This window comes from Carassius auratus, chromosome 14 (assembly GCF_003368295.1).
Source record: "Carassius auratus strain Wakin chromosome 14, ASM336829v1, whole genome shotgun sequence".
Taxonomy (NCBI): domain Eukaryota; kingdom Metazoa; phylum Chordata; class Actinopteri; order Cypriniformes; family Cyprinidae; genus Carassius; species Carassius auratus.
Window position 1 is genome coordinate 3,770,302 of NC_039256.1, and position 10,756 is coordinate 3,781,057.

The 10,756-nt window shown below is 40.1% G+C and overlaps 1 protein-coding gene across 1 annotated transcript; it reads left to right on the forward strand.

The window, feature by feature from the left end:
• Nucleotides 1-1,234: 1,234 nt before the first annotated feature.
• LOC113113447 (uncharacterized) lies at nucleotides 1,235-2,873 on the forward strand. Its single transcript, XM_026279632.1, has 3 exons — nucleotides 1,235-1,455; nucleotides 2,089-2,563; nucleotides 2,660-2,873. The coding sequence occupies exons 2-3, from the start codon at nucleotides 2,098-2,100 to the stop codon at nucleotides 2,863-2,865; spliced, it is 672 nt and encodes a 223-aa protein (XP_026135417.1). The 5' UTR covers nucleotides 1,235-1,455; nucleotides 2,089-2,097; the 3' UTR covers nucleotides 2,866-2,873.
• Nucleotides 2,874-10,756: the final 7,883 nt, after the last annotated feature.

Genomic DNA, 10,756 nt, shown 5'->3' on the forward strand with positions numbered 1-10,756 from the left:
AGGAGCTTACAGGATGATGGATCAAACCAGTTGTAAAGTTTCCAAGAATCTCTTGTAGTGTCGGTACATCAGAGGGTCTTTAGGCCAAACAGATATCCATAACTGCAGTTCTTCATTTACATGTTAACATGATTCAACAATAAACAAACTTTACACCCCAGTGAATATTTTTTTCTCCCACTTGCATTCATTATGGTCATAATTTGCTTTCAAATGTCCACACCTGTAGTTAGTTGTAAATAAGAACTCTTTTTTTTAAATACTTACATCCACAGAGATGCATTTGCCGGACAGTGGCGTGGACAGCCCTGGTTTCAGTAGAGTAAGTAAAAAAAAATAAAAATAAATGCTGCATAATATAAAAGGATAATAAAATACTTTTTTAAAATTGCCATACTTCTAGACAGCACCCACTGAACTCCTAAGCCGTACAGTAAGTTGAGCTTCGTGCATGTGCATTTACAGTGAGGCTATTGTATGATGTGCAGTTTGACAATCTGTTGAGTTGTGTTGTTCTGCAGGACAGTGAGCACACCTCCTCCGCCGGCGAGTGGGTCCGTCATGGGCCCCAATCTTCCTCCTTCAGTTAGAAATACCAAGGGTCCACACAAAACAAGGGGAGTCCCCCTTTAGTTACTATGCCGCCCACAATTGGAACCAGCTTCCAGAAGAGATCAGATACGCTAAAACATTAACCACTTTCAAATGCAGACTCAAAAGTCATGTGTTTAGCTGCATATTTATTGAATGAACACTGTGCAATGCCTTAACTGATTGCACTATATTTGATGTACTGAATAATCATTTTCTGTTCTTAACGGTTTTAAATTCATTTTAAACTTCTCAACTCAATTTTTAAATAATTTTCAAAGTTCCTTGTTTTATGACTGTGATTATTTGTTTATTATTGTTTTCTTTTACTTTATGTAAAGCACTTTGAATTACCATTGTATATGAAATATGCTATTTAAATAAACTTGCCTTGAATTGCCTATAGTGTTTGTGTTGTTGTTGTTTTTTTATAAATCCAATATAAATATTTTTTAGCAATACATACAATTATAACACCTTTTTTAGTTTTCTGATAAATCTTATTTTTCCAAAGTCCTTCTAGATCATTTTTCCAGTTAACTTAACCCAAATTATGTATCGTCTAGAGACCCTGAAGAAATGAAAGCTATCGTACTATGTTGCCTACTAGTGAGAGCCACAGAATAAAAAAAAAAAAAAAAATTTGATTAGAGAAAGAGAGAGAGAGAGAGTAGTGGGTTTCATATTAGGCTGTCAGACATTACGGTCCCGTGGTGAACTACCTGTCGTCTTCCGCTGGGGGCGTGTCTCCAGGAGCGCTCGTCAGAGGAGCGGGAGCCCGGCTGTCACTCAAAGTGGACTTGTTGATTCCGCCGCATCATCTGCCCTATTCGGAGTGACGCCGTCGATCGGTCGAGAATCAAGGTAAAAAAGAGAGAGAAAAGAGTCAAACATCTTTTGTTTTTCGAAATCTGCATTGAATGAAACGGCTATTCCACAAAAGATGCATTCGTTTTTGAAACTCGGCGACGGTGGATCGGTGTAATAGGACTAATATCAATACTTGTAATAATGAAGTAACGGTTCAATGACAGATGTGCATCGTTATTCTATTTGGGGCGCGTTTCTTCTTTCGACCTTTTCCGTGCTGACGATCAAGCATCTTAAACTTTCCGGGCGTGCGTCTGTCGAGGGTGACCCGTGTTACATTGTAACATGCTGCAGAACAAGCACGCACGCGCAACAGAGAACATTTCCGTACAGAAACGACGGGACTTATTTATTATCCTTTATTCACCAGTAACGACGGGCTTATAAAGGGATTGTGTCGATATGTGATCGATTATCGCTGAACAAACGCACACGCATGCGTCATTCTGTTGTTGTTCTACCGCTAGTCGAAAACACGTCACCCTAAATCTAAGCACTCAAAGAAAACACTTTATGCATTGTGTACACTTTGTTTTCAATACCATTTTTGCACCTAAGGATGTTCCCTCTAACAGATTCCACATGATATTTCCAATTATAATTTTCTGTTCTGTGCTTTCCTATCAGGAAAAGAAAATGACAGAGATTAGCAGCTCGGAAGATGACCTGGACTTGCCTTTCGAGGAGTCGATGATTGGTCAGCTGAATTCCCTGGAAAAGTATGCAAGTGAGGAATTTCAGAAATTAAAAGAAAGTAACAAAAGCCTCCGTGAATCACTAGATCACCAGATGATCAGTGACATGGCTGCACTTAAGACCGAGCTCAGCGCCTTAAAATCACGCGTAGCAGAGCAAGGCCAAGAGATAGAGGAGCTGAGAAAGCAGCTGGAAGGAAAGGGCAGCGGTGCTCCTGCACACTCAGGAGGCCAGAAGAGACCAGCTTCCTCGGCCGAGTGTGCTCCTGAACGGAAGCAGAGACGGTCCGAAGAGCTGGACGAGATCCTGGAGCCATTCTGGCCAGAGAGATCAGATGCACGGGAGAGGCTGACTGAAAGGCAGCAGGCCTTCTTCAACTATATGATGGACGTGCTGAAAATCAAAGGTGAGAGCGCTGTAAGACTCTTAACGGTTTGACAGGTTCTCTCCATAGAAGTCATGTCACGTGAAACTAAAAACAACCTCCTGATATTTCTGTCAGATCGGAGAAACCTGGAGACGAACGCGACGACGGTCCTCAACGAAGGGGTTTCCAGGGGCCTCTGGGAGGAGGACTGGACTCCTGCAGAAATTAAAGGGACATTCCAGCAATACCTTGTAGGAAAAATAAAAAAATATGTGACAGAGAGACAAAAGAAACTCTTCCAGGAGAGAGAGCTAGATAGGCTCAGAAAAATGGTTGGCTAGGAAGAAGAGGGTCTGTTCAGTTGGCTTTATTTTTAAGTTTTTGTGCATGTTGTTTATTGTGTTCATTGTAGAGTTTTCAAGTCTAAAAAGCGTCACAGCATAGTAGTATAGCACCACACAACACAACGATACACAGTTATAGCCACATTCTCTATATATTTATGTGTAAGTTTATTTTATTAATTTTATTTACCTGTGACATTTTATTTTATTGTTGATGTTCCTTCCAGTCTGTTTTGGTCATTTCTTTTAAACATTAAACAGTTTTTGTATCAATATCTGTGTCAAACTGTGTGCGTGTTTTCCCCCAAATTGCACTACTGTTCAATAATTCGTGCCATATACATATAGTTTCACTTTTCACTTTAAATGAACTGAAGCAAATAAGGAGTAGAACAGCAGAAGATTCCACTGGTTTGTCCTGAACGTCGGTGTCTCAAGTTGTCCACCAGAGGGCAGCAGAGGCTTTTTAATGCGAAGCCCCCAGATTCTGTTCTCTGTTATCGCTTAAAGTTTAACAGGGGTGCTGATCATTAAAGTTATACTCATCTTTATGGGTAGATGGGGGCCAAGCATCCCCACTGTACTTCAGTCTAAAATGAAATGCACCTGTGCTTTGCTGTGAGGGGGAAAACATCAAGTGCTCTTCAGCAGTGCCCACAGGTGTCAGTTAAAGCTATATTCTAGGGGACACTGTGGGTTCACACTAATTCCCATCCCCCTCTGTGACCCCTCCGTGTTGTAAATCAATCCCGTTGACTTGCGCTGCTCTTCCGTCACAGACACGATCTTCTGCTGATCAAGGTAATAGACAGTTCGCTCGTTTTCCATATTCCAAGTGATGTTTTTCGTTATGCCTGTACATATGCATTCCCATTTTAAAGTCTTTTTTTTTTTTTTTTTTAAAGAAAATTTACGTTAATAAAGCCAATAGCTCATTAGTGGTAGGCTACTCACTGCCTTTTGTGCAAAGTAAAGAAATCGAAGGCAATTTTTATATTTACCTGATATCATTGTAAGGTGTAACATTTAAAAATCAATTTTGATCTAGCTCGGGTTTTTACATTAATCAATCTTATGGTTTAACAATTTAAAGCTGCTTTGACACGATCTGTATTGTATAAACGCTACATAAAGGTGAATTGCCTTGAATTCATGATTGTCTGACTAAACGCAAGATAACCATGGTTTTATCATAGTAAAACTGTAGTAACCCATGGTTTTTTGGCGTGTTGACTACCATTTGTATAACAACAGATTTACTACAAATACCATGGTTAAACTATAGTAAATTTAGCAAAACCAGGGTTAATTTGTGGTTACCATGGTTTAACTATAGTAATCATTGTTTTTTGGTTTCATTTGTAGTAAAACCATGGTTGATTTTCATAAGGGAAGTAAAATATTGCCTTTAAGAATTCCTTTTTTATGAAAAATTTCACTATCGAAAATACAAAAGTAGACGACTTGATGAAGCAACAGGACTGAAACAACTTTTATTGTAGCAAACCGTGGTTTGAAAAAGCAATAGCCAACAGTAAACTGCATAAAAGACAATAATGTGATTTATAGAAAGCAATGCAGTTCAAAGTCTTTTGCATGGTATTAGAGGAAACTTTAAATGTATGGGAAGTACATTACAGAATGTAATTTGCAAATTTTGAGTAGGCTTATTTTGGTTGTGTGATATCAGTGTTCTGATACGATATATGTATAGGTATAGGCTATATCAACATGTTTTCATGAAATTCATGCCACAAGTACAGCAAACATTTTAGTTTTCACAACTCACAATAAAACTAAAATTAATTTACATCCACACAATAATAATAATAAGCACTGTGAAGACACACTTTTGGAACCTTTATTTTTTTATTAATTTACAGCTGATTTGCTGTAGTCATTTTATGTCAAGCTTGTTTGCAACGATGTAATGTGAAAACCGCTCTACAAATACATTTAATTTTATACACACACACATATATCTATATCTACACAGATCAGACAGACACACATATAAGCTCTGTACTCTTTTTTTTATTAGACATTTTCAAATGTATTGAATTTTCAGTAATCATGAGAAGATATATTGAAAGAAGATATGCCGAAGTGAAAGAGAATATACAGCAATTAATTAATGAAAGCCATTCAGATGTGCAGAGACTTCGACATCTTCTGGATTATGGGACATCTCGATCTGAAAGCAGTGAGTTAAAATGAGATGACAATGTCATTACATTTTGCACACACATTTGCACACAAACTGAACAAAAATGTTTATCTTTCACTGTCCTAAATTGCTTTGAACAGCAGATGGAGCTTTTGTCATTGAAGGGTGTGATATGGCTGTGCAAGTCACGAGTGGGATTTCAGAGGAGGTATGATAATTGCATTATTAATTTAAGCCTACAGTTTGCAATCATGTTGAATGACTAAAACACATCATTACCTCTTTTATCTTCTTTGCCAGGTGGAATCATTATACATAAGAGCATCTGAAGACAACACACAAAGTTTCTTGGACCTCATTAGCCAGTTTAAAACACTTGAAAACTTTCTCTTTGATGACAGTATACACCTTTCAGTCAGCCCAACCACTGTGACAAATTTTGAGCAAAGTCTTTACCTAGATTATGCTTTTGACATTGATGGTGTAGTACTGGAGCTTGAAGAGTTCTCAGGCTTAAAACTGACTGTGTCAAACCTGAGTTTCCCAAAGCCTTCAAAACTGACCATGCGACCGGTTTTTCATCTGCTTAAGAAGCACATCAGATCAAACACCTACTCAAGACTGGGTTTCAGATGCTTTCAGTTATCCAAAGGGCTCTCGCTTGCAAAGTCCCAGGTACATTTTGGTGAAGTACTTTATTGGCAATTCATTCATTTCGTATTTATGATTATTTTGTGATTGTATTCAGAGTAATGAATTAAGGTGTCTGAAAAGGTCTTGCTCTTTTGTTTGGTAGGGGTGGCAATTGAGTCTCTGTCTCATTCCGAGAGACCACCACGGAGACACATCCATTGACTCAGCTGCCAAAATGGACCAAAAAGCCACGGAGAACTTCAGAGCCATTGCAGAGACTTTGCAGAGCTTACTGATGTCAGTGCCTGCAAAAGACATGAAGCGTCCAACGATGCAGAAGAATAGACTGTATGACCTGTCGCACTTCAACATTTTAAAGCAGGATCAGGCTTTTTTTTGGGACGTGTTTGACCGTGCCCTCCAGTGTCAACCCATCGACTGCCTGAAACCTATCATCATTCTGAGCCAGTTTGGGCAGAAAGACAGGTCCCCTCTAAATTTGTCAGAGCTGTGTTACGAGAGGGGTGTTAGGTGCATCAGCATCCATGCTGCTTGTGAAATTGGCTCACTTAATGAAAATGTACACCATTTTTGGTCAAAGTATGCTCTTGAGGATTTAGTGGGAAATAAAGGCTCAATATTTTGTGCTCTATCACTGCGTGAAGCGCTAAACTTTCAGACCAACTTGGATGGACAGTGCATTGAAATCAGCAATGACCTCTTAAGCACTGCCAGGTTTCCTAAAGACATCACCTTTCTACAGCTTTATGCAGACACGCCACATAACAGACTGGAAAGTTGTCTGCTGCGGCCTCATGCACCCAATGACTACACGAGCCATGTCGAATCGAAGCGAGACCTATTTCAAACACATGCAAGACCTTTTGCTAAAGCTCCAAGGCATTGTCAAAGCAAGGATTGAAATAGTGACACTATTCACGACTCAGCAGATGAGCGGGATTGTGAGAGCAGCGGACTTCTTCAATGTCAGGGCGCTCACAAAGCTGCTGGAGGACAAACCCATGCTGCTACCTTTCGCGGAAGACCAGGCACGATTGACGTTCCTCAGCACCATAAAGGATGTGCCCAGACATCTGTTAGAGAGACTGCAAACTGCCCATGCCAGTGGAAAGCACAAGGGCAAATTTAAAGAGTCTTGGGTGGCATTTCAGGCTGAGATGGCTTTAGAAGTGTTCTTCTGGGGCCGGCCAGGCAGCATGTACGACACTTTTTTTGCTGTTAGTCTGGGCCCAGGTTTGGACAATGAACGCAGTCTGACATGGCAGAGAGGGATTATGGGTTTGGCACCCTTCAACTCTGCAGCAGTTGACATTACTCCACCACCACTTTCATACTGGTCAAAGAATGATCTGCAGACCACAAGGATACGACGTTTGTTTGGGTTTATAGACAGCTTTGAGGCAGCATACCCAGTCATTGGCACAGAGCTTTTGAAGCTAATTCTCTGTGACCTTGGTGAGACTACCGAAGTGTCTGTAATGAGTCTAGCAAACATCAGTCCTCCAGCACACTGCAAGTGCACTGGCACTATCAGCAGAGAACAGCTCTTAGAGGAGTTGGTGGAGAAAATAAAAAGGTTCACGTACCCATCCACAGCAAAAAGAGCAGCTGAACTCTTAGAAGAGCATGGCAAGCCTCTAAGAGACATCCTGAGATCAGCTTTGGCATTCACTGGCATTCAGTACTTTCCAGCTATGAAAGTGATTGACTCAGCTCGCAATCCAAAAGTATCTTGGAACAAAAAAGACATGCTCAATGTTTTGGCACCACAACAGAACCCTAGCCTAGATGCAATAGCTGCAGCAGTGGAGGGTGATGTAATTGTCAACTTGGTGAGCCGTGGACTTACATATGAACGAAATCTTGCATCAGCGAAAGACAATGGAATGCCCTGGATGAAAGATGTGCTGGCACGCTTGAAACAGGAGAACTTAGACCGAACACAGTTGGTCCAGGTGTGCACTTTTGTCAGCTGTCTTGCACTGCTGAAACAAAGCATTTACATTGACTATGGCAAGTTGGCAATGTTGGCATCTTTACTTCCTGTTTCCCAGCATAAACTTAAAATGCTGCAAATACAGAGTCCCATATTGTTTGAAGGATTCGTAAATCCCAAAATATGGAGATTGCACCATTCCATACCTTTTAAAATTGCTCCAATCATTACACAGAAGCCAAAAGCTCCCCAAAAAGTACACTGGCATGATGCTTGTGGAAAAGAACTTCAGCCAGAAGAAGAGATGGAGGAAGAGCATGAACAGGAAGTCATTTCACATACTCCCTCAATGGTTTTACCTGCTGGAATGACAAGACGATGGACATCAAGGGAATTGGATCTTGCTTATCAAGCAAGGATGAAAGGCGGCAGCTCTGTCAATTCAGCATACAGAGTATATGTCGACCTGTGTTTTCAAGCTGACATACCATGCCGTTCCCTGAATGCGTTTAAATGCAAGATAAGGCAGCAACTTTAACTGAACACCTTTTTTTCTTGTAGCAACTGAGAATGTTCAGAAATATTTTAAAGGCTTTATTGGCAGCCATATTTAAAATATTGTGTACTGTGTATGCTTTGTTTTGACTCCGACTTGTCTTTAGATTTAGTTTATCTTCCTTCATTAGTGTTATTCAGTTCACCTGCAACATCAGTATTTGAAATACCAAAAATTAAAAAAATAAGTCAAAGAATGGCCCAAACTCCAACATTTATACATTTTTATTATTTTTTTTCTATACAAAAAAAGGCAGACAAACGAAATTAACGCGATGACGGTCCTCAACGAAGGGGTTTCCAGGGATGTCTGGGAGGAGGACTGGACTCCTGCAGAAATTAAAGGGACATTCCAGCAATACCTTGTAGGAAAAAATGTAAAATAAAAAATTATGTGAAAAAGCTCAACAAGAGGACCAGTGAAAAGTCAACAGACTGAATAAAAAACAAAAATAAATGAAGAATTTTGATTTTGTCTTGTTTTTTTGTTTGTTTGTATGTGTCATATTTGACAATATTTTGCATATAATCTAAAACTTCTTACACACAAAACAAAGCTGAGGTTCTGGTTATATACTTTAAATCAAGAAGTCGCATTACTCAAAGATACACATACGAACCATAAATAAGATAATATAAACCATTTATAAAGTGATAGTTAGGGTTAGGATTAGGGGTATATAGATAAAAACGAGTTTCACCCTCATTAATTCCACCCTCATTAGCATATGCGATCTGATTGGCCAAAGCTTACCTGTCCGTATCTTTTGAAGCGTAGGTCCGATGTGCACATAACTGGTATCGTTGGATTCAGAAGGCGGCCTTCTTTCAGGTAGCGTGGATCTATGGAAGAAAGGATGTCGTTTTCAAATCCAATGTGACCGTACATCAGTCTAAAGCGTGACAAAAAGGAAGCCAGTCATCGATAAAAACAAGAAATACATCCAAACGAAATAACCCGTGAAATCATTTGTCTTTTTAGGAACAAGGTATCACTAGCCTGAATAAAAATAGTTTTCCAGCCAGTTCGTGTGCGTCTGTGTGTTTTGACTGCATATGCGTGTGAGTGTGCACACGTGCGTGTGAGTGTGCACAGGAGTGTATGTGTGTGTTTGTGAAAGAGAGAGAGAGTGCATCATTAAAATTAGACTGGAAAGATGTCTTTGAGTGAAGTCATCCGCTCAAGAGCTCCGCCTGGAGTGTCAAATCCTGCTAAAATATTGGAATCCTAATCAGTTTTTTACACATGGCTATTCACAGTTTTATCCAGGAGAGGGCGACCGAGAAGCCAAGGGTTATATCCTGGAGAATATGATATTAGTTTTATGATATTTCTGTACAGAATTTGATGAAGTGTCTGGTTAATAAAGGTTTACAGAGTCTAGGGACTGGCATGTTTAAAAACGGTGGGGCCAGGGGTCAGTGGGTTATGGTCAGTGGGGCTAAGGCTAGCAGTTTTGTTTGGGGCTAAGGCTAGCAGTTTAGGTAAGTAGAGATCCCAGAACCAACGCCCAAAGGGCATCGGACTGGGTTGTGCACTGTCCATCCCACCCATGGTCACCAAGCAGGCTCCACTTTCATACTGGCCACACCAGAGTGTCCCATCACCCAGTATAGGGCTCTAACAGTCAGGGCTGTAATGTCCCGGGCTCTATTACCCAGGGCCTAAGTGGTTAAGGTCAGGGTTGGTTTTTGGGAGGAGATTTTAAACTATATACAAGTACACAAGCCTTTTATCGCGACGTTTCGACAGCTTTCTGTGTCTTCTTCAGGCATGACTTGTGTAAAATAAATGTTTTTGTCTCTGAGCTCAATTTAATTTTGTAATTTTATTTCTAAACACCATGTATGTGGTGGAGCAAAAAATAACTGTCATCCTCTTCTCACTCGGGAGCTGTGTGTGCAGCTTCTTATACCCCGAGCAGGGCCTAGGCTCCTCCCCTCTGTTTATTTTTGAATTTTTAAATTTTTCTAATTTTTCAGAGCCTTTTCTTTGAATATATCAAGCACTTTCAAGTGCACTTTTTGAATTCAAGCACTCTTTCATCTTCCCTTACACTCTTCTAAGTTTACTTTTTTTGTTTTAGTGTACACTGTTTTGTGTTACTAACTTCACAGACCCATTTATTTATGTTTCACTTTCACACACTTATTTGTGTTTTTAGCACCCCTTTGTTTTATTTTACAACACATTTTTTTGTGTTATGTATCACTCACGGCACCCCCATTGTCTTTTCAACCTCAACTGTGCTTTCATTCAAAAAAATACACCTTTTTGTGCTATGATACATCCCTCTTTCTAGCTCACTACTGTACATTTTTGTGTATCACATTTAAACCAACTATATACAAATTCTGTTTACATGACTCTTAACCCACATGTATCTTTTTTGATTTTTTACAGATGGAGACATCCAGTATGGTTTTCCGTAAAGGGAGACCAGCGAGGCCCAGAGAGAGAGGCACGGGCTGAGTTAGGTAAGTAGAGATCCCAGAACCAACGCCCAAAGGGCATCGGACTGGGTTGTGCACTGTCCATCCCACCCATGGTCACCAAGCAGGCTCCACTTTCATAC

Coding starts and splice junctions, on each gene's coding strand:
- LOC113113447 (XM_026279632.1), top strand. CDS start 2,098: ATGACAGAGATTAGCAGCTCGGAAGATGACCTGGACTTGCCTTTCGAG. Junction 2,564..2,659: donor GGACGTGCTGAAAATCAAAG/GTGAGAGCGCTG, acceptor TATTTCTGTCAG/ATCGGAGAAACCTGGAGACG.